At 45.4% G+C, this 24,194-nt stretch overlaps 1 protein-coding gene across 2 annotated transcripts in view; it reads left to right on the top strand.

Annotated features, from left to right (window-relative positions):
- The window catches only part of kdm6ba (lysine (K)-specific demethylase 6B, a), a 47,001-nt gene that overhangs the window by 13,339 nt on the left and 9,468 nt on the right, over positions 1-24,194 (top strand). Inside the window, exons 2-10 of one of the 2 annotated variants that reach the window (XM_079184659.1) lie at positions 5,036-5,090; positions 19,721-19,807; positions 21,763-21,881; positions 22,374-22,497; positions 22,690-22,785; positions 22,935-23,220; positions 23,346-23,423; positions 23,596-23,766; positions 23,928-24,110. In XM_079184659.1, coding sequence (XP_079040785.1) covers positions 22,379-22,497; positions 22,690-22,785; positions 22,935-23,220; positions 23,346-23,423; positions 23,596-23,766; positions 23,928-24,110 — 933 coding nt within the window. In that variant the 5' untranslated portion in view covers positions 5,036-5,090; positions 19,721-19,807; positions 21,763-21,881; positions 22,374-22,378. Of the gene's footprint in view, positions 1-5,035; positions 5,091-10,323; positions 10,725-19,720; positions 19,808-21,762; positions 21,882-22,373; positions 22,498-22,689; positions 22,786-22,934; positions 23,221-23,345; positions 23,424-23,595; positions 23,767-23,927; positions 24,111-24,194 lie in introns of those variants that run through there. The other variant, XM_079184658.1, reaches the window with a different exon arrangement.

The raw sequence follows: 24,194 nt of genomic DNA, 5'->3' as shown, positions 1-24,194 counted from the left end.
TTTCCCGGTTAAGCTTGTATGAAGGGGATGCCTCAGGCCACTATTCTCAGACTGTGTGTGTGTGTGTGTGTGTGTGTGTGTGAAGCGAGTTCAGGCATGCCGGTTACCTGCTCCTCTTCATTCTGATGATGTTGTTGTTTTTGAGCTACCAGCAGTGTGTCTGCTGATGAGCAGTGCACTACAGAGTAACGTGTAACTTTGTATCGTCTGGCATCAAAAGGTGACCAGCTCTCACCATTTTGCAACTACAAAGCCATGATTACACCGTTTTGTAGTCTATACATCCAGGTGGACATTTTTGGTGGTAAGATAAAGCAGAGTGTTCAGGGCATGAATGTGCCCTACTCCAGAGTTGTGATCATTTCTCTGTACAAGAAACAAGCCTGACGATGGCACTAGAGAAACACATATTCAGGTACACTGCTGTGTTTGCTACTCAGTGTTTCTGCTCTCGGGTACTTTGGATGTTCTTTGGAGTTGACAAGTCAGAGTTTCAAGGTTTGACGGCAAAGCCAAGTTTAATTTTGGAGGATTGACGTCACAAGACTGTGCCGGCGCCGACTGCTGTGGCTCTGAATGCTGCCTACAGCTGTGTGTGTGTGTGTGTGTGTGTGTGTGTGTGAGAGAAAAGACAGTGAGGGTAAAACAGCACGACAAATGTTAAAAGGGTTATGTTCATTATATTCATTTACACATGCTTGCACAAACATCTTTCACACAAACTCTCTTGCACACACATAATCAGACTGTTCACAGGTCTTGATTTTGGCAGCAGCCAAAGCCGGGCTGCTTTCATTAGCGTCTGTCTAGACACAATTTACTACCAACTGTTCATTCGTGTCTCCTCCTCTGTCTGTCTGTCTGTCTGTCTGTCTGTCTGTCTTCCTATTTGGCTGGTGGGCTGGTGGGCTCATGGCTGCCGGGTTTTCAGACAGTTTTGGGGTGTGTGTGTGTGTGTGTGTGTGTGTGTGTGTGTGTGTGTTGTGGCTTTGCGTCGGTGAGTCTGTCTGTCACCCTCCTCCTCTTTGAGTGGGTGTCATTTTCCTGCGTTTCCCCAAAGAGGAAGTCAGTCTGTCTGTCTGCGTTGTCTATCCATTCGTTTGCCACATGTGTGCGTGTGTGGGAGTGGGAGTGGGCGTGACGGTTTGTGAGCCAGGCGTGGTTTTGACCATGACCTTTTTCTGAAGCCCATGTGGCAGACGTTCAGCGAGCCAAACAGCCCCGACCACAGTCGACCTGACACTCCTCCTCACTGTCTGTAGCGCTGCCAGCTCCGGCCTCGCAAACACAAGCATGTTTACAGGCCAATGAGACAGAAATGACACAAACTCCGTTTAAATCCAGTTTATTGGGCTTGAGTGGCGTGACATTTGATATATTAGAAAATGCAAAAACAGACAAATGCCTATTTGTCAATGCTTTACTGTATAATGAACCACCACAGAGGGGAAGTCACCACTCCTCCCTGTCGTTCAAACAACTTAAACAACAGAACCAAATGTCCTTATCTAACCGCATCCTGATCTCGCACACAAGTTCAGGATGCAGCGTGACAGCATTCCAAAGGAGATCTGAAGTTGTCCTGATTTGCTCCTCGCGTGCATGCTGATCAGCGCTCATGTTGTAGTATCCGCCCCCCGGGCTGCTTCATTCAAGGATTTAACGTGTTTTGAGTGACCACCTTTAAACACACAACAGCTGAAAAAAGATGGCCATGGCCTAGAGAGACACACACAGGGAGACAGTGAATGTCGACTTAATTAAAGACATTTAGCACCACTCCTGCAGCAGCCAGCTATTTCATGTGTGTGTGTGTGTGTGTGTGTGTGTGTGTGTGTGTGTGCAGGTATGAAGCTTGCTGCCCTAACTTGAAGAGACCTACTGAATCACTAGTGACTCAGGGCCCGAGCAGCCCAAGCGGGGCTACTCTACTCACGCCATGCAGGCTCACACACGCTGAGGTGTGTGTGTGGGTTCTTGCCATTGGGTTAATGCCGTAAGCTGATTTTTAGTGTGCACTAGGTCAGTATTTACAGCATACAGCCAGCTTGTGCCTTTGCATCAATTGGACTGCATTGCATATGTGTACAGCATGTGTTTATTTGTTGAGCACATGTTCATAAGTTTGCGTCTGTTTGTTCAGTACATGTGTGTGTGTTCTGGGTGTGTAGCTGTTAGGTCAGGTGTTTCTTAGACAATAGCACTTTTGACGGTTAAATGTCTTCTCAGGAAAGATTGTGTTTGCCTAATGAGCTGGAGGACTGTGTGTGTTTTCTTAAGGTGTTTTTTTTTTCGTCAGTTGACGAAATGTATGTATTATGGAAGCCAATAGTCAGAGTGCAAACCACATAACCTTTGATGCATGTCATACTTCTGTCGCCCCCCTTGTTTCCTGTCTGTCTCTTCACTGTCGACTGTCAATAACAGCGAAAATGCCAAAAAAACAACCTTAAAAATAATAAATGTTTTGATAATAAGGCTGTTTCGACTGAAACTTTGCATTAATGAATAGACCTGGAATAAGTCAGCAGGAGTTATTCACTTTTAGTCATGTTGTCTGGCTCTCTGACACACCTGTCCTCACATTCAGGTGTTTTTTTTAATCCTTATACAATAATACTGAAACACAAGCGGTAAGTCTGTATTCCGTCACGCGTACAGTTTTAACCTGGCTCAACGCTTGCTTCAAATCATTCAAGTTGGCCAATCAAATATGTGCAAATGCCCATTTCTGATGACTTAGTAACATGAACTCCACATGTATACTGTTAACCTTGTGACTTGTAACAGTGCCTTTAGCCACATGCTTTTGCATCCCTTTGCGTTTAAATGCGGTGCTGTTTGATCTGAACGCACAATTAATTCTCTCTTTTCCCCGTCTGTCTCTGTCAAACCAGCCCTACTCTGTGTTCACTCTCTCCTTATCTCTCTCAACCTATCTTGGCTTTTCCCCCTTTTTCATCTTTTGTCTAGCTCAAATCCTTTACTCCATCCTTCTCCACCTCCTCCTCCCATCCCGCTCAGCTTTTACATCTCTGCTGTTCTTCCCCTCTGAGCAGAGTGTGCGTTGCCCCGCCCCTCAGCCTCTGTGCTGTTTAATGTCAAAGGGCGGTGCTCCCACAGGTTAACCTTTACCGACCGAAGATAAACACCGCTTTCTATATCTTCCTATCTGTCGATCGCTCAGCCTTTCATTGTCTCTCTCATGTTCGCTCTCACATGGTCTTTATCTATCTCTGTCTTTTTCAATAGTTATAATTTAAAACTGAATTTCATCACCTTTTGCTCTAAATTTGTATTTCCCTTATGCCTTGCCCTATTTCCCCTCTCAATGTTTCTCTCTCTGTCTCTCTGTCTCTCTGTCTTTCTCACAACCCTCCCCCTTTTCACTGCCCACAGTCCGACTATCGATCATGGTCAAATGATTATGTCAAAGCTAGTGACGTTTATTCGATGTGTCGTGAAAGAATATAGTCTACCCCTGCAACAATACAGCCTCCAACACATACACTTGCTTTCTCTGGCATGCCTTCTTTTAAGGTGGCCCTGCTCACCCACATTCTTCCTCACCCGCCTATACACACACACACACACACACACACACAGCCAGTCCACCTTTACTGTTTGGCCAGCTGTGGCCCTGTAGGGGGTGTGACCTTTGACCCTGAGTTCAAAGGTTTGGGGCCTTAACCACCAGGCTGCAAGATCAGAGGAAGACTGAGCAAGCTATATCAGCCTCGTATTGACACAACTGTCACACACACACATGAATACAAGCTGCCTTAGGCTATGTAGAGAAACCTATGGAAGCCGCCGTGTTTAGGTGTGTTTTACGTTGCAACCCTGTAGGTAGAATATCAGAGCGAGAGAAAGATAGACAAGGGGGGGGGGGGGGGGGGGGAGAGAGAGGTTTTCAGCTTGGTTTGAGGAAACTGACACCAAATTCATCCATGTTTCATAAGTAGATCATTTACCTTCGTCCAACAGTACAGACACCAACAATGTTCTGCATATTCCTGACAAAGCAAAATGGACACAGTGTCATTGAGTCTTTAGGTCAAAGGTCACATAGATGTTACAGAGGAAGAGAGGACAGGCTGATGGGTTACATGGGAAGTGTGACGAGGCAATATTTATGTTGCGGCAACTGTCAACCACAATCTTTTGTCAACAGGGCACAGTCTAAGTCTATATGAGAGCAAGAAGGTGTTATTAATCCCCTCTTTCTTTGTTTCTGCGCTGTGTGTTTGTGTGTAACTGTGTCCGGTTTAGTGTTTGAGCACCAATCACAGGTGATGTGTGTTCTCAGGGTGCAAGTGGAGGTGTGTGTGTGTGTGTGTGTGTGTGTGTGTGCGTGTGTGTGAGTTTTAGGGGTGGGGAGGAACACCAGAGTGCCACCTGTTCTCAGTCATGAGGCCCAGCGCTGACACTGTGACTCACTGAACAGGCGGCACATAAGGAACACACACACACACACACACAGATGGCCACAGCGCTGGTCCAGGCCCTGCTGTGCATTTTGGCTGACACACACACACACACAGACACACAGACATTTTAGGAATTACATGTCGACAACATCATGACCACAGAACAGTCAGCAAACATCACACATGCATGATGGAACAAGCGCACGGAATAAAAGATGTCTGTGCTAGCAGATCGAGGTATTGATCTCTTAACCCTTGAGTAAAGTGCTGATAACGTGCTGACCAATGCTTCAACTCACACTGGAATGTCAGACATGTTTGACCTAGTTCTGACAAAAGGTGGAAATAGAAACGCTCCATCCGCATTGCTGCAGACAAATAATTGATTTCTGGGAAAAGTCACTAAAAATTGCTGAATATGCTTACGAAACTTAGTTTGATGGTTACAAAAGGGTACACTTGTGTGTGTATGTGTGCACGTGTGAATGTTGACCAATAAAGAACCAATATTCAATAAAGTTGTGTCCTGCTCGTGCCTGCTGCTGTGGTTTACTCTGTTACACAACCTCTAGACTGACCTTTCTTCCTCCATGTTGTGGTTTCAGGAGGTGTCATGGTGGCCTGCTGAACAAGACTGACTACATTACCCATGATCACCAGGTAAGAATCTCTTTTAGCTTACTGCTGACACAGGCCCCTGTCTCCTGGGTTCATCTAGCTTACTGTCATTTCACCGGCTACTTGTATACACACAGCAGTGCTCATTGTGTGCTTTTATAATAATGGATTACTAACTTAAAAGTACTTCTAAAACGGTGTGGTTTTTCTAGTGTTTTGTCCACCCTCTGTATTTAGATAGTATTTAATAACTGGTAATACCGAAGAGCATTAAGCACATACCTGCATGTACACACGCTCACACACAAGCTCCGTTGTATAGTATGTAGGTAACAGGTAGCGAGCAGTGAGTGAGTAAGACGGAGTAGCAGTACAACAAAGAGAGAGTGCATTATCCACACACGCGTTCATTCAAGGAATTAGTGTTGTGAAATCATTGGTGTGGGTGGACCGCTCCTCCTTTTTACATTCTGTCACACACAAAATCAGCTATTCCTTTGAATATTGTGTGTGTGTTTTCTTTTGTAATTTCTCAGAGAGTTGTTGCACTTTAAGACCTCTGAGTCAAACATTTAACTTTGCTCTTCAAAGCCACATCAGAAGGAAGAAGGTCAATCATTTGCTCACTCTCTGTTAGCAACCAGTGTTCTGATAACTGTTTTGGTAATCAGTTAATCATTTTATATCATTTTAAGCAAAAAGAAGACAAATTCCCTGGTTTACAGCTCTTAAGTGTCTCTCAAATATTTTAGAGCTCAAACGATTAAGTAATTGAGAGAATAATGGCCAGGTTAATTAATAATGAAAATAATTATAAATTGCTGCCTATTACAACAGGCCTGGAGATTCTTACATTTTAAGAGTAAAACTTCATTTATCCAGGTTTTATTTCAGCAAATGCATCCGTCCTGGAGATAATAGACAATGTTCCAAACAGCCAGTGCAATAGAAGCGACACATTTCAACCAATGTTTGCATCTTTATTATGAGCCTACCTGAAAGGTTTCCACACTACCCTCCACAACAACTAGTAGTTACAGTGATAAGTACATTAGTGATGGATGCAGTTGTTCTACTGACTACTATGTAGTTAAAAGTAATAACACTTTTTAACACTAAATGTCATTTAAATTGTAACAATCTTCCACATAAAACGTCCAGGCTTTGTCTCAGTCAATACCACCGCCTAGCTTCAGAGCTGCTACAAGTATTAGCACATCGTACCAATGACAATTCCACCAACTACGGACACATGGATGATGTTAGTGTCCATACTTTCAGCTTTTCAGAGACAAATTGACGAAATTAGAAAATCTCCTGAAAACGAGATGTATTCCATCTTTTTAAGCTCCTCTAAGTGGAGTTTGCGTTTCTCTATGTCTAACTTTGGGATGGTGAGTATGTTAAGCATTACTGGAGTGCTTAGCTTATCATAGCGCTACAGTCGGGATTAGCCGGTTGTTTGAGGAACTAGACGGAAAGCCGGGCTCCCTATCGGCCCCTCTCCTCCTGAATAAGGACTCTAATTATTAGAGCTCTAGCTCCATTCAGCTGGCTGCACTGCTGCTATATGTGGGTGTGCTAAGCCAGGCTGTCTGTCTGACTGCCTGTGTGGCTCTCTGTCTCCTCGTGGTGTGAGTATGTGTGTGGAGGTGATTATTATCGTGTCTGTCGGCCTCTCAGTGTACCCAAAAGGCTGACTCACAGTATGCCACATGTACACACACACACACACAGTCCCACACACAATCCTACATATCGGAGGCTGAGAAGTACCATCTGTACCAGGGACAAAGTCTCCTAGGACTGATGAGCACACACACACAGATATATACTCTCACACTTACTTTCTCTACTGCTGCTCTGTATGTACCTCATCAGTATAACAAACTGTTTATTATTTTTAATGTGTTTGTGTGGCTGATATGACAGGAATTTGGGGGCTCATCCTCATGGGAGAGCTGCTAAAGTCAATGTACATATATATATATGTGTATATATACACATATATATATATATTTTTATTTTATTGAGTGTGAGAACAGAGCCGTCCTTGTCCCCAATCTCTTTAATTACACACACAAAGTCTCTACCACACACACGTCCGCCTCTCTTCCACACATGAATGCAGGATTGCCAGCTATTCCTAAGAGCGGTAGGAACTTAAACACAGTGCTTCACAAATCATTTTTCCTTAATGTCCCTTCCTGCTGCTCACACACACACACACACACACACACACACGGGACCCCTGGGACAGACTGCTATGCTTTGGCTTCTCTTGTTGTGGGAGAGGAAGGATGGGAATTAAGCTCAGACATACATTTCATATTCTCAGACTCTTATTATATACATTATAGTACGACTATGAAAGACACAGCTGGAAGAAGCTGTGTGTGTGTGTGTGTTTGTGTGTCTGGGCAGAGTGTGTGGTATACCACCCATGCCCACATCAATCAGCAATCCTCTTCCTGTTCAATTTTGAGGGCTAATGGTCTTCCACCACACTCTTTACAGTGTTATCACATACACACAGACACGCACACACACACACACACTGACACGCGTAAAGCCATGCAAATCCACACACCTAATGGAAGATATGATGTAATAATATCATGCACTGGGAGCAAAAGGAGACTGCAATACAAGGTACAATTAATACAAAATTAAAACAGAAAACATGACTCCATACACACCCACAAAAAACAAGCAGCATAAGCAGCATGACATTAGCATAATATAGTGCTGTTGAGCTATGTTTGTGCAGAATAGACCAGTGCAGAAATAGAATGGACAAAATACACAACAGTTATGAGGAACACATAATATATAGCCTACACACAGACTGCACTAGTTTACAGCTCCATGATGGGTAATTAAGGACTGCAGCAATTCAGCGTAATAGCTTCCAGATGATGTTATAAAAAGTCTTTCCAGCTGACTTGATGTATTATAATGCACATACTGATTATAACATTAAGGGTGCAGGTTATCTGGCTATGTAATTACAGCATATGGGATTAAGTCACTTTAACAGTTTTCTTACAGAACTTCCATCCATTTACAGAGAAATTGCCGACGTATCGTCGTGCTAGGACTTTTTCAGCGGATAAAAGCTTTTGTTCAGTCTCTTAGAAATGAAAGCGGCTTCTTGGCCAACACACTTTATAAAGTTGCAGTTAAGATCACTGTTGCTGTATGAACTGGAGCTGTCCCAAGAGGCTACCGATTTCTCCACACAGCCTTTAACAAACGAAAACAAAGCATCCATATACAAGCACACTGCCCCCCAGTGTCATAAAGACCCCCGCTGTGCTGCATCCCTCCTCTTTCTCAACACAAAACACATTATTGAACATTCATTGTCACTTGACAATAGACTCCAGATCCACCCTGGTGGCACATACCGCACATGCCATGCACTTACTTCATTAGGGGTTTGAATCGGGCACACACACACACACACACACACACACACACACACACATCTCTTGTCACTCTTCACTGCATACCAACAGAAGTAGAAATGCCTTCAGTTATCTGAAAATAGACTGTGAGTAACCTGTTGTGATACGAGAAAGAAGAACAGACAGTGAGAGACTGATTGCATGGCTGATTTGTGCCGAGGCAGAGAGGTCTCCTTATGTTCTGCTTGGATAGTTTATGTTGTTTTTATTAGAATTGTTATGACCATAAATAAGCTGCGTGTGTCCTTATGTCATCATCTCAGCATCATCCGTGACACATTCCCAACCTCCCTGCTGCAGCTAATTTAGCCTCCTGTTGTCCTGCTGAGGCAGTGCTTTCTAATTATAACCTCTACACGTGTGTGTGTGTGTGTGTGTCCGTGTTTGTGTGTTAGTCGGTGACACATACTGTTGGTTGTACCAGTGTGGCTCTTTGGCGTTATTACAGAGTACAGGATGGTTACTTTGGCAAGAAAGAGCTGGAACAAATGTTTCCGGCCTTAGAGAGGCCCATGTGTGTTGTTTCAAAGCTTTAGCTGGCTGCCTGTGAGCACACAGCATATCATTCTCGTACCTCTGCATGTGCAGTCATGAGACGTAAGATGGTAATGTCACCCACTGGACAAGAATGGGAAATATATTGGCCTCATAACTCAGGCTTAATTTATAGTCCTAGCCATGTGTACTGTATTACGATAATATATAAAACATTACATAGATATTGTTCAGCCTTCAAATCTCTCTCTCGGTACACATATTATGTATACTGTATACACAAACCTCACAGTGGATTATATATCTCATCATAAAATCCCCATCTGTATATATACTTCCATATCTATATCGATATTTTATATTTGTGAATAACTTAACCGAACAATACAAAACAGAGGATTAGCATAGCATAGGTGTAACACTGTATACAGTAAAATAGGCTATACCTTTATAAATGGTTTATAAGCTGCAACAACTTTATAATGAATAATTAATGTATGCTTTGTAGATCAGTTATAAGCTATTTATGACAGCAGCTGTTATGAACAAATAGTGAATGATAAACACCAACCTGGCAACCCACATGTTGTTCTTTTAAAATAGCTTAACTGATCCATAAATCATGGTTAAATTGTTTATTCATCTTGATAAAGACATTAGTTACAACTCATAACTTCTTAACAAAAGGTGCCTAAATATGTAGCAGGTATAAAATATATCAGGTACAATGTAAAATACAGTGTACTAATGTTTCCCAATGGCTTCCAGTAAAGCTTAGTTAAGGACAGGATTACATTTAAAAAATCTATTTATAAATTAATATTTATCTTCCAGTGTGTATGCTTTATTAACCCACTAGGATGCAATCTACAGTGAATGTTATAACCCCTGTATACATGTTTTCCTTTGAGACCTTTGAGCCTGTGTAGCTGATAGATGGCTCTATTTATAGTCCACTAAATCTAATGATAACACTGATACTGTATCTGTCCTCCTGTGGCAAGTCCAACTCTCGGTCACGAGTCTGCCTAAAATAAACTGTGGGGCGAAATTTAAAAAAAAAACAGACACGGTACAAATGAATACACCTCTCTGGGGGAGCGGAGGAGCAGCTCCGGTACCGGGAGTTGGACTCGGTGCCAGTTTGCGCTGTCAGGGAATTCCGGGGGCCGTGCGGTGACGTCACGTTAGCGCGCGCCTCTGTTTCGATTTGCGCGTGTTTGAGGGTGCGTGGCTCTGTCCCTTTAAAACCGAGCTCAGCGCAATACGATCCCTGCCTGGCTGCTTGTGAGTGCGAAAGCAGAGGGGAAAAAAGGAGCTCGACGCGGAGAGACACAGAGAGCCGAGCGAGCGGGGCTGTCGCTGCACGGCCAAAGGCAGCCATCAAACGGAGTAAGAACCAGAAGAGAGACAAGAACGAACATATCACGGACACCAGAGAGGCTCTCCGGCCATCGGGCGGCTCACATTTCATGGTTGTTTCGGGACGAAGCGACAGAGACGAACAGGGATTACCGGGCTGTAGCTGTTCTCCACTCAGCCGGCTCGTCGGGAATTTCTCTGCAGACTCGGAGCTCCAAACTTGCGGATACAAAGGATACCGTGGACCTCAAGGAACCGGATATATATATATATATATATATACATTTTTCTTTTTGGCAATTGTTTTCTTCCTGGAGCGTCCATTCGTTATCGCCTACTTCAATGAACGGTGAGTGCTGTGCTGCTTTGTGAACCAGGGGGTGTATGAGGCGAGTCGACTTTGTTTTGGTTGTAAGCAGGAGAGTTGGTGCTCACAGGAAAGTAAGTTTGAACCACCATGTTCCTCAATGTGTCGAGTTCTTCCGACATCAGATGGGCTGTGCGCTTCCATTCTATTATGGATTCAAATAGGCTCTGTTGTGATTCAGGACAGCAGTGAGAGAAGCATTGTAATTGATTAAAGCGGAACCTTTGATCTTCTATAATCGATGAGGTGGGGGGTTCTCTGTGTTTTTTCTCAACCACAGGTGACTCTGAAATCCCACGCGTGTGTGTAATAATTCGGAGAATTGTTTTTCATATTCACGCTCGATCATCTTTACTGGACATGTTTAATCATTCAGTGCACGTGGATCGGAGTCATTTCTGTAAATTGGCTTCGTTGTGAATGTAGGGTTCATTAGCTTTTTACTTTCAAATGGCCAAGATGATCCCAAAGCTGTTAAAGCTGTTGCCCAGAAAAGCTATCTGAGACCACAGCTATTCTGTTTCTGTGTGTAGAATTCAGCCCATATAACGTCACATTGATGATGATGATGATGACAGCGGGTCTTTATCGAAGGCTACATCTATTCATGAAATGGTGGAAATGACCTAATCGTGATTTTGCTGTGGGACAGTCCGGGTCCTATTTGGTCATTGTTACCCTGAAAACTCCTGATCATCCCATGGCTAGAAAAGGGAAGGAGAGGAGAGGACAGGGAGAGAAAAGTGCCTGTGTAAGGAGATCTCACGCCATTGTGTGTGTGTGTGGGTGTGTAGGAGTGTGTGTATGTGTGTGTGTGTGTGAGAGAAGGAGTGGGTGGCTCTGCTGGAGTTGGAGTGGGGGGTGGGCAGGATCACTGAGGTCGGCAGCCGTATAAAGTGAATGGATAGCTGCCACCCCCCAGTCAATCCTTACGCACACAAAGAGCCGGATTGAAAGGAAGTGATTTGCATCACCTCTCGTTTCTTTCGGGGGAGGGGCGGTGTTTTGGGCTGTCCTTTAGGTCTGGCTTTCTGGGGAGTCGGTGCACTAAAAGTCTGACCAGTGTTGTTTGGTCAACGTGATCTGTTATCTAATTATCGCCTTTCACGTGGGACAGTCCAAGCTTGAGGGACTTTTTGACTTTCCAGCACCTTTCTGGCGCTCTTATCCTGACCCGTGCCCTCTGTGCCGGATAATAGTTGACTTGGTTTACTTGCGGCAGATCACAACTAAACACGCGCAGCTTGCGCGCGTGTCTTTGTTTTTGATCGCTTGCACCCGGTGTTCAAAATATCAAAACAGTGGAAGTCAAACGAGGATAAAGTCGAGTAGTTTGGTGGGCGTGGTAATAGTTATTAATATCGGTGGTTATTACCTCAACGCCCACAGACGTTAAACGCCCCCCCCCCCCCCCCCCCCCCCCCCCCCCCCACACACACACACACACACACACACAGACTGGTCTTTCTTTGGACAAGCAGTTGATGCGAATGTGTGGCTGGTTGGGAGCTTATTTGTCACTTTATTGCCCTCAATAAAGGGAGCCAGATCAAGAAGAGCGGGGTGTGCTGGCATGGGGTCGCGAAGTAAACAAAAAAGCAGAAAGCCTTTGAAGGTTTACTTCCTATCGGTCAGACTGATCAGTTTAGAAACATGTCGGAGGCTGTAAAAAGTTAAAGCTCCAAATCGCTCCACTCTTGGCAGGCGGTGTGCTGCCTCAGCTCCAGCCCGCCCCCGTTTGTCCCGTGATCTCAATAGGAGTGTGTGAATGAACAATCGCCGCCCATTTTACTACGAGTGATGACGAACATGGAAGATTATTAAAGTGATACACGGGCCACGAGGAGGGGAGGGAGAGATGATGGTGGAAATAAGGCTGCCAACTCAACAATAGTGTGAGTGAGTCACACAACTTGAATAAGCAGAAGAGGAGTCTGTGTCTGATTCCCCCCCCCCCCCCCCCCCCCCCCCCCCCTTTACCCATCTCTAGCTGTGATAGAGGTGTTACAGGTGTCCCAAGAAAAACTAAGGATTACTTTCATCTCATTAAGATATTTCCTGATGTGTGTGTCTGGCATGGGAAATGGGTCAGTAGGCTAGCTTACAGTGCGTACTCATCTTTCACTACTTGGACAGTCGATGGTGATGAAACAAGCTGTGTGTGTCTTGACTGTGTGACAGTCCATCACATGTTTTCTTTTTGGGGGGGGGGGGGTCTCCTACCACCCGTCTGATTTTTCTGCCTGTTACCGAAAACAAATACAATACAAGTGTGTGTGTGTGTTCATACGTGTGTGTGTGTTTCAAAGAGAAGCAGGTGGGGAAGTGATTGGGTGTCATAATGAAGCGTCTGTTTGTGTGACACCGGGCTGTTGCAACCGTTCCAGTAAAGGGTGTCATTTCTCCTCCAGCCACTCAAAACGAGAGAGAGGGAAATAAGGGAGGTGCAGGACATCTGCCCCGCTGACGGGTTCTCAAACACTCCCCACACACCCCAACAGGGCAGGCGTTAAAACACGGGTTCTTCTACGTGTGAGCTGGCACGATGGTTGGAAACCAGTTGAGGAATTTCCCGACCCTTAATGTCAGCGGAGACGCTGAACATTTGATATTCAAATTTCCCCATTTTTACACTGTAGATATTATGACAGTACACACCGAGCTTGTCCAGACAGCCTCTTCAAGCCTAGTGTTCCCCTAATCCTTGAACCATGAACCCTCAAGGACTTATCTGACGTCGCCAATGATTGAGTGTGAAAGACTGTAAGGGCTTGAAATGGTGTAAATACGAATGTGACGTCATATCATGTTATATACAATTAAAGGTATTTATTTTATACTTTTTAATCCCCGACTTAAACGTCTTCCAGACTTTCCAGATTAATTGTTAAATAGTCTATTTATTCGTTTTTGTCAAAACGGCTTTAATAATAACAAAATGAAAAGAAATGGTTCATGAATAAACCAGTGATATAGTTTCTGCTTGCATTCTTTGTTTTTATGTACCATCTTTAATCCTTAATGTTTTAGTGTTAATGTAATATGCCAGACTGAACACCCATGTGCCATCCTCTTTGTTTACCTTTTTTTTACTTGCGTGTTTAACGTCACTTTGCTATGAATTGTGGGTAATTCTCCAAATGTCCGCAAGAGAGCCCTCAAACACTCTGCGATTTGACAGTGGGACAGCCCTAAACCCTCACGGGGTCCGTGAGTGAGAGAGTCCGGCGATTGGGGCTTCAGAGTTTGGTCAGCGGGGCAAAAAGTCAGTCGACCACGTGTGGGATTCTACACTGCAGTGTTCGTCTGACTGCTGCGGATCCCGGCTTCTCAAAATGTGGGCCAGACCCCTGAAAACAGGAAGTTGTAGACTTCTGCAGTGTTTGCCATATGTAAAGGATTATTTTTAGGCATTCTAGCTGCCGCTAGCTATGCAAAGATGAAAGACAAGGAAAAGAGTGAAAAGAGCAAAACTTTTTGTGATAATGATCATACTGTAGAAAATAATGTGAACAAGCTTTAACGATCATTGAGGGAAGACCGAGTCAAGAGATTGAAATGAGGTGAAATAACATAAATGGTCCAAACAAATGAAGGGTTCCCCACAGGTTTGCACATTAATAGGCCTGTTGGGTTGGAAATATTTAAAAGCAGTTTGGATAACTTAAATCACCAACGCATGGATGATGTTATGGTCCTTATTATATCTTTCTCATTAGTTTCCATGAACCAGCAGGACCCTTCTATACTGCCAGCCAACCGCGAGGCCTTGAAATCCATTACTATAAATATAAGTTATATATACAGTTCAGTGTTTTAGGCTGAAGAGTGAACCTATTCAATGGCAGCCTCAGGCCAAGCAAATAGGCTGATGTAAACCATGGCAGCCTTTTGAACAGAGACCCAACAATGATATTAGAAAGAAAGAAGCCTAATGTCTCAAGATGAAATAGAGCTGAGTAAGAGAGTAACGGGGTGTTTACATCCTGTTGGCCTATTCAGCCGAGTGAGAGGAAAAGGGAAAGTTTTCCCTCTGAGTTCCTCTCTGTTATCTCTGGCTCTTTGCCATTGATGATGATGATGCCACGGTGGAAAGGGTGCAGACCTACACACTGTGTGTGTGTGACTCATACACAAAGTTACGCACACTCGTGGAAAGAATTTTCTTCCTTCCTTCCTTAATTCTTTTTTACCTCCTGTGACTACGTTTACCCACCTCGACCACGTCGGCAAAATAAACGATATCTCAGCCAGCGAGTAGGCCTGAGTGCATCATGGTAGAATTATAAAAAAAAACAGACAACATTGGTATCTGAGGAATCTGTAAACAGGCCTTGAAGTCTCTGGACTGAATGAACATACAGCGCCGTCATAACATAAAGCGCTCAGCCTGCGTCACAGTTCTGATAAAGTCCGGAATGATCTGTGTGTAATCAACCCACTTTAAGAATAACGGTGCGTCGGCCATCTGTACGCACGCTGTCATTAACTCTGATACAGATAGGCCTCACACACACACACACACACACACACACACACACACAGACAGGACGGTTGATGAGACATTATGTTGTGGACCATGGAGGAAGAGGATGAAGTCATTCTGCCTGTAGCTCAGTAAACATGTTGATCAGTAAAGACCTCTTACGAACGTAATATGAATTCCTCTCCGTCCATCTCTGCCTCTCTAGCTTACTTTAATAACTGTTTGTGAAGACGCCATATCGGTTCCCTTGGCAACTGTTACCAAGGGAGCAGCGTCTCTTGTTTAGTGTGTGTGTGTGTGTGTGAGATAGAAGCACCTGGAGGGAGGGGGGAGGGGGATTTTGCAGTTCTGACTTTGAGGAGGTTTCTTCTATGAAAAGAGGCCGTATGATGTTCTGTTCTGTCCTGAGCTTTTTTTAGATTTGTTATTGGAAATCATCACTCAGAAACCCAGAAGAAGAAATGTTTGGGGGCTTTTGAGGCTGCTCGAGTGTGGAAATCGAGAGTGACGACGATCAAGTCGCCGTCAGTTGTTAGTTGTCGCCCACATCCTCTTAGATTTCCGGTTTGTCGGGATTTACACGCCATTTTCCTTTCTTTAGAGTTACTAGCTAGGTGTTGAGTCATTCTTTTATTCTTTCTCTCACACACACACACACACACAAGCACCTCAAGACAGACGGATACATGCACACAAGTCTGTCGAGAAATCCAGACTGTTTCCTCTGTAACAGAGAGTTCCTGTGAGAATGAAGCAGAGAGCACAAGTAACTGGGAGGGGCTATCCAGCACACACACACACACACACACACTCACTCTGCCATCATATGTTTGTCATTCTCTTTTACCAGAAGCTAAAAACAGAGCAGACAAGGCTTTTCACTTAACACCCAGGGTCCGAGGCAAGTAAGTCAGTTGACTGTCTCACTTGGGTTGACGAGGCTTGTGTTAGTCATGAGTTGGCCTCGTGTGCCGGTCACACAGGATGACTGTGTGTCTGAGGTGTATTTTAGGAGTGAAACTGACCAGGTTTCTGAATCGACTCTCCCCGTTTCACATCGTCAGAGACTCAGAAGTCACATCAGATCACTTTCATCTATTTCATTAGAATCAGAACGATTTCGCGGCTGCACTAAAATACACACACAGTTCATATCTTTACAACAGGAAGCCTCAGCCTTCAAACCCCCTGCCCCCGCCCCCTTATGGCCTCTCTCACACACGCACACACACACACCCCTTAGGGAGGCCTACTTCCTGCGGTTGTGACGAGAGTTTCCTCTCCCCTCCGAGCTCTGTTCCCCTTCTCTTTAGCGTCACACACACGTGCATCTGATCCGTGAGTGAGAAAAGGCGATGCGCCACACTGACCCAGTTGTGTGTCGTCATTCACAGGCCCAGATGTCAGGGTGGTGACTGCAGGAGACAAATGGGGCCTCTTGTTTTCATGTTTTTCTACCAGCCCCCCTTCCTCCTCGTCCTGTTTATTTTTTCGCTAACAGATAAAAATGTAGGGCAACTGTTTCTCGTAAGTGTTTCACTAAGGGTCGGAAATCAGGTCAGGTTGACAGGTGACCACCAACAGCCAAAACGAGACTGCGTTCTGTCAGTTGGTGCTAACCTAAAGCTTATCGCTGTTGTTTCAAAATCGACTAAATGTTGATATTGGAAGCATCAACCCAGCAGTCAAAATGTGACGATTTCTGATCTTCCTCCCCCCCCGTGCATTGGCCTGGATGTAGAGCAGATGTGAGGTAGTGCACACATAAGCCAGAGGAGCCAAAGTAAGACAAATAAGAGCATTTATCGGGCCTGTTATGGCGTGCTGGCATGCTGCTGAGCGTGGACGTTCTGGGTGTAACTGGGTGAAAGGTTCGGTCAGAGCTCCTCACCCTGAAAGGAGGGTTGTGTTGTTTGGTTGGATGCTTGCAGGAGATAATCGTCCGTCATGGAGGTCGGATGCCTCAGTGTTAGTGTGCAGGAACAGTGTTTGCTTGCCGTGTCCTCGGCTGACCCACACTGCACTGTGTGTCATGCCTGGAGCAACTCTCTCTCTCTCTGTGTGTGTGTGTGTGTGTAAGGATGTGGACGTGATGAAGTTAGACTGCATCGCCGTCACGGAACAGCATGCACTGACGTTTGCACATGCACAAACAAATAAACACACACACACACACACACACACACGGGGGCCTGGCAAAGAGCTGAGGGAGGACGGATGCAGAGGCTGGGCGTTCCTCTGTGTGTGTCGGAGAGAGAGAGAGCGAGAGAAGTGCATCTATCTGGGATGGTTATGTAATGACCAAATGCTCTATAGAGGGCGAGGGAGGACAGAACGAGACAGGGAGAGAGAGAGGGATGGAGACAGGACCTTGCATGGCCTTTCCGGCATCGCTGCCAGAACTTTTCCCTCGCTTAGTTTTCTGCTATCTGCCACTTCTCCCGGCCTTATCTGGTCATTTCTCATAAGGGAGACTCTACAGTGACTTTACCAGGACAGTAACACTCCCCAGCTGCCTGTTAGTTGTCAGTGGTCTCATCCTCAGGGAGGGGGTTGTCATATAGTCACTCCAGCACTGTATGTTTACCCGTCTATCTCAGGGAATTTTGATCACCACCACTAAGAAGTAGAAGGTTTTTTTTACGTTCCCTCTATGTTCCTCTCATGGCCTCAGTGTGGTTGTCTAGCAGGGGACCAGAGCAGGCCAGTAGTTGACAGGGAGGGCTCTGGGTCACTACATTAAGACTACTGCACAGAGACAGACGTCATCTAAACATCTTCATCCACATTTGTTAGGAGTGACTACGCAAGTTTCCCTGTGCACAGCCACAAGTGTACGCCTCCGGTTTCTGGTGTCACATGGGATCGGGGTGGATTCATGTATTTAGTTTGTGTGTTTTTATTAGATGCCACAAGGTATTCAAGAGAGCTCCTTTATTTTCAGTGAGCGAGTGTGTTGACATGAGCAGCTCTTTTGATGTCTTGTGTCAGTGTGAGGTTTTACTTGAAGATGTACCGTGGGGGTATTTTTGACTGTGAATTGCGTCATCTGTTTGGTGTAACTTAATAAATATGTCAGCTGTGTATACTTTCACTGAGGAGTAACACAAGTCCTTAAATGACTTCACTGACTGTACTCTGCTGTACAGAGAAACACTCCAGCTTGTTGTGGTTAGATTGAGGTGAAAGTGACTAAAGCGTGCGCAGCGTGCACGGTTTCATTCAATTCTTTTCCGATTTCACAACAACCTGACGGTAATCAAAAGATTGATCGACAGGTTCCAGGAATTTGCCCCGTCATTTCGCTTGAATAACTTCGGGAAGTTTGATTAATTTTCTCGACCGTGACCCCCCCCCCCCCCCGCAGCTCGTCATCACATCCTGTTTGTCTATCCAAACACACATACACACTCAACCCATGCGGCGCACTGAATAGGAAGCCGAAATGACATCACAAAGTCCAGAAATTCCCGCTGTCGTCACATCTGCGGCGGAGCAGAAACACGCCCCCGGTCACCTGACTGTAAGTGGTGTCCCAGGCGGTTTGGGGTAAGTCCTCTCACAGGGCGCTGAGTCACCGGGGGGGGTTCCCCCGAAAAAAAGTAATACGTAATGCTCGCTCACACACACTCTCACTGTTTCCTCCGTACACATACAGCACTGAACACTAACTCATAGCTGGTGAAACCACATTTCATCGCTTTGGTATCATCAGATAGAACCCGGGCTGGTATGTAACACTGTCTGCCGTCTGCGTACGCGCTCTGGTTTCAGAGTACTGAGTTTCTCACACTGTGCTGGTAGAGCGGCTGTGAGCAATGTGATAGCCAGGGTAGCAACTGGAAGAGACATAAACACACACCCTGTAGAAAAGTGGTAATTACGACTTCGCCACCCTGTCCCCGTCACGACTTAGTCTCTTGCTAGATTTCTCTTTCTTCATTTTTCTATTTTCAAAGTCACACTTCCCTCTTTCCTTTTCTCCATTATGCCATGTGTGTAACTATTTGACCGTTTCCCCAGCGCTGCTCTTTCACATGTGATTTGACTTTGCTGGCCCGGCTCGTCCCGTTAGAGCGAGATCAGCCTCGTTTGTGTGTCTGCCCGACTGTTAAGCCGCACAGTTTAAGTCTCACCGTCGTGTCTGCGTGGGAAGAGAAACAGAGCGAGCGAACAAGAGCCCCCCTGCGCTCCCATTGAGTCAGCCTCCCTGCTGATTTACCCCTTCGCCTGTCAGCCACCCTCAGGTTTTCCACGCTGCTCTGAAACCAGGTGTCACCTCAGAAGTCAGGCGGGTTTGGTGACGCAGGAGAAAGCAGCAGCACAAAGGGGTTTTCGGTCCACATTGAAAGCAAAGCCCACCCTCAGCCCTGAATTATATTAAATGAAGGCGTCGTATATCATCAGTCCTCTTGAGTACATTGTTTGATGTCGCTTCACGTTGTTTTGATGACAGCTTGACATGAATGTTTTGTCTTCTCTTCTCTTTCAGGGTCGAGGAGACCCAAGAGAGTTGATTGGCAGCCGGAGCCGAGACATAACACAAGTGTGAATCAATAACTTGGTGCTACTCTAAAAGGTACGCTCAGCACCTGTGTGTGTGTGTGTGTGTGTGTGTGTGTGTGTGTGTGTGTGTGTGTGTGTGTGTGTGTTTGTGTGTTAGTATCAGTATCAGTTTGTCTTCAAGAATGTTGTGTGCAGCCTTGACAGTGAACGCCAGCCTATCTTCACATAACAGCAGAGCCTGCTGGATGATGATCACCGCAAGTCGGAAGGGAAGCGATAGAGAGGGTGGTGTGTGTGTGTGTGTGTGTGTGTGTGTGTGTGTGTCATAGCATAGCACCACTCCTGACAAGCTAAAAGTGTCCAGCGATTGAAATATCCCCTGCTTTAAATAGAGGCGGAGAGATCCAGAGTTAGTGGGAGTAAGAAAGGCAGAAAAGAGGAACTGGTGGGAAGAGGGACTGTGGATGGCCAGAGCTAATTTAGGAAAACTGGTGGAAGAGTGCTGTGCTGAGCAAGAGAAGTGAATCATAACCTCTGTGTCTCTCCATGTTTCATTTCTCTTGCCACTGAACAACTTGTTACTTTTACGTTTCTCTCCGACTGTGACACAAATCAAATATCCTTGTATCACGGTCGTGTCATCCAAATTAGAGTAAAGTAGTCGGGAGATTGAAGCGCGATATTGCTGTTTTTGGAAGATTCGTTTTTATCCAACAATCATTTTAACAGAGATGATAAAGCATTTGGATTTAATTGATTTCATGTGTTACGACTAGTTTGTAACCGCAGTGGTGAATGCGTAGGTGCGAATACATCCCTCTCAGGTTTTGTTAGGTATCTCTTATTTTTGTCTCTTTTTGAATCAAGGTACTTCGAGACACGGACTTCTTTGTATCTTAACAGCTTCTGTCTTTTGAGTGTGTGTGTGTGTGTGTGTGTGTGTGTGTGTGTGGTGTTTCAAAAAGCAGGGAGGGGAGGGAGTTATCTCTCAGCTTCTTTTATGTGTTTTCCCCTCAACCGCTTTCCTTTGTGTTGTCTCCGTGTGTGTGTGTGTGTGCGTGCGCGTGGGAAGGTGTGTGGGCGTTTTCATGGCACCGTTCCTACTCTCCACTCCACCTCCCTCCATCCCTTCCCTGCTCTCCATCTTTTCCCCTTAATCTATCTTTCCATCCTGTTCAGACCGTCTGTCGCTGCTGCCCCCCTCTCCCTCTCCATCACGCCTGCCGTAATGAGATTAAACCTTAGTGTATCCACTGGGCATGCACGTGCACGCACACTTTATGCACACACCCTTCTGAGTGCTGCAGCGCACACAACACACATACACACAATTATCCACTTAAGAGAGAGCACACCATTCTCTCTCGCATGCACTAAATCAGCACAAGCCTGACACGACCATGCAGCCTGCACACTTGGCATTGCCTCCAACGCCACACATACTTGGCATGCGACCAAGGCCTCTCACTATTAGTCTTTCCCTCTGTCTCTTGTTATCAGGAGGCCCATGGTAAGGATTACAGTAACCCCAGGTCTGTCCTCATAGGTGAGCTCCCCACTGAGCCATCTGGGCCTCGGCAATAATCCTGTTCTGTGCAGACCGGCTTACTGGCGCCTCCTACAGGCTGACTGACTCATAGCAGCCAGCTACAGACAAAGACATCCACCATGATTTAATTAAGACTTCAGGAGAATTTAACTTATTCTCATGTTACTCTGGGAAATGACCAAACTAGAGCAGGATGCAGGAGATTCCAGGGGTGAGAACAAAGATGTAAATGAATGGTTTTATGCAGGTTGCCTCTGTAGTCGCAGGGAGCTCTCCCCCCCCCTGCCTTATATTCTACTTACACTCTCTGCTCTCCAAACCACACATACACATGCACCAACAAGCCTATGCAATAGAGAGCCCACTGGCATTTATTGACTTTTCAATGTGTCTCGCTCATTCTCATAGTAGCTCTCTCTCTCTCTCTCTCTCTCTCTCTCTCTCTCTCTCTCTCTCTCTCTCTCTCTCTCTCTCTGTAGCTAACAGGCTTTGGGTTCCTGGTGCTTAAGACAGGAGTCTGACAGCACAGATATTCTCAGTGTTGGAGTGAGGCCCTCTCTGTGCTGCAGTGGAGGGCTTCACAGATACAGCTAGTCTGGTGAGTAGCAGCTCTCTTATTTACTTTAATACCACTCAATGAGAGACGTTGTGAATTTATGAGACACAGTGCATACTGCTATTATATAACCTTTAAAAAGGCCGTAGGTTTATAGAAGTATGTAGCAATACATGTGGAAATATGTTTAAATTCAAGCATGCAAATGAGTGATGAACAAATGTAAATGTATTTGGGTACAGCCTATAATTCTGATGCGCTAACTAGCAACACCCTGGTGTTTGTTGCATTATGACAAGTTTGTCATTTGATCACAAAGCCAACATGAAGGCCATGACATTGAAACGATATTGGTGCTTTATAACAGCAACACATAGAGGTATTCAATGATGAGCTTCGGGTCATTTTACATTTTTTTTAAAATGAAAAAAAATTTCAGCATTTCAGCAGCTTTGATTATGCTGCTACTCCACATAGTTTTTGTTCTGTATGAAAGCATGTGGTAAAACATAATGGTATTGCTATCATCCACAGGCTGGATGCATCACGCAGTAGAGCAGTTTGGCGGGCGTGGCACACGGGATTCCTTCTCTCTGGACGGACTCAACCGGGGACCATGGGCTCCTGTGGGCGGCCGCGCCTGGCAGCCATCTGCCAGGTCTGTGGCCATGACAACATACACAAACAAACTTTTACGAACCTCTTTAACTTTAGTCCATCGGCTACAGCCTTTAATTTTGGTTTTTACAGCCAAACTGAAGTAAACCATTGAATGTACTTTACAAACATAGTGTAGAAACCACTAGAAAAAGTCATCTGACTCTACTGTGTGCTGTCTGTTACTCATCAGGTGTTCGCCTGGAATGAACCAACACCAGCTCCTTTCCCATCTACCTCCTGGTCCCATGGGCGGACTGAACCATCCCAGTAAATTCTTCAGTAATGGGTAAGTCGTGCACAGAATCTTCAGTGAAGGAACTACATTTGGAAAGCAGAGAGTAATTCATTTTCAGCAAATGACATGATGCAGCAAGCTTGTGTTGTAGTTTGTTGTAATATTGTTTTCGCTTTTCTTTTATTTTTGGGGCTGTCCAGACCCATGCGAGGAAGTGAGAAGCTTGAGCTCCCACAGCCAATGTTACCAGGTCTGCAGAGGGAGCAGCAGAGGCCACCTCCTCATCATCTTCACCCTCCGCCCCCCCACAGAGCATGGGAGCAACTAGGTCAGCTGTATGAATCCCATCTCCCTCCTCAAGGACATCCTGTTGTGCCACTGCCCAATGAGCACTCACTTCGTCTCCATAATGGAGGCTATGCAGGAAGTGGCGGCCCTCCCCCCAACCCCCATCTTCCCCCCAGCAGACCAAACCAACTGCTGAAGGTGAGTGACAATGCTACAGGTGATACAATGGTGGATTTATGCACCAGTTTTTCACGGATGAATAACAAAAAAAATATGAAAATGGCTCTGTTCACAGTTTGTGTTGTCAATACTGTCTGCTTTAGTTTGGGGGTCCCCAAGAGCAGCATGTTCCCCGGGGTCCACCACTGCTGGAAGATGAGATGTGGGCTCAGGTGCATCAGGTAGGAGGCTCTCTAATTGGCTGTGATCATGTTTCATCAGCCATTTAGAGATAGAACAATCTCTGTTCTGGCTGTCATTTCTGCTGCAACCAGACTCGTGTCACTGACGTTTGGCTAAATATTTCAGCAATGGACTGTTTTTGAACTGACCCTTTCATTTCTCTGTTTACAGCAGAGGGGCTACCCAGGGAAGATGGTCGGGGGTCAGCTAAAGAGACCAGGCCCTCCACTGGGAGAGCACTCCGTCATCCAGCACACTCCTCCACCATCCATGCACCCATCCTCCCGCCCAGCTGTCGAGGACTGTGCCAGCCCCAGCAAGAGGAAAAAGAGTTCAGATCAGGTATCAGAATGGAACAAACAACCTTTTTTCTGCTACACTAAAACAGCCACACTGAGTGGGAATTTATAACCTCAATTATACATTTATTCTACCATTTTTTTGGTCATTTTTAGTCATGCCTTTTGAGTGTTAAATATTGTAATGTCTCACTTCCTGGGCAGATATCGCATCCTGGTCTGCATCGTTTCCCTGGCCAGTCTTTGCTATCTCAGCATCAGTCATCAATGCACCACCTCCCTCCAAAAGCTGCCTTCTGGAACCCCCTTCACAAGAACAGCACTCCTTGGCAGCCACAGACGTCTGACCGCAACAACCCACAATCGCAGGAGTTCCAGCTCCGAACAGTAAGAACATATCCCTTCATTACATACATGGCTCTTGAAGCCAGGGGTTAATCTTTATCTATTGACCTTAATCAGTGGGAAAAC

Source organism: Pholis gunnellus (genome assembly GCF_910591455.1).
Source record: "Pholis gunnellus genome assembly, chromosome: 23".
NCBI classification, from domain to species: domain Eukaryota; kingdom Metazoa; phylum Chordata; class Actinopteri; order Perciformes; family Pholidae; genus Pholis; species Pholis gunnellus.
The sequence above is the reverse complement of the archived record's forward strand: the minus strand, read 5'-3'. Positions and strand labels throughout refer to the sequence as shown.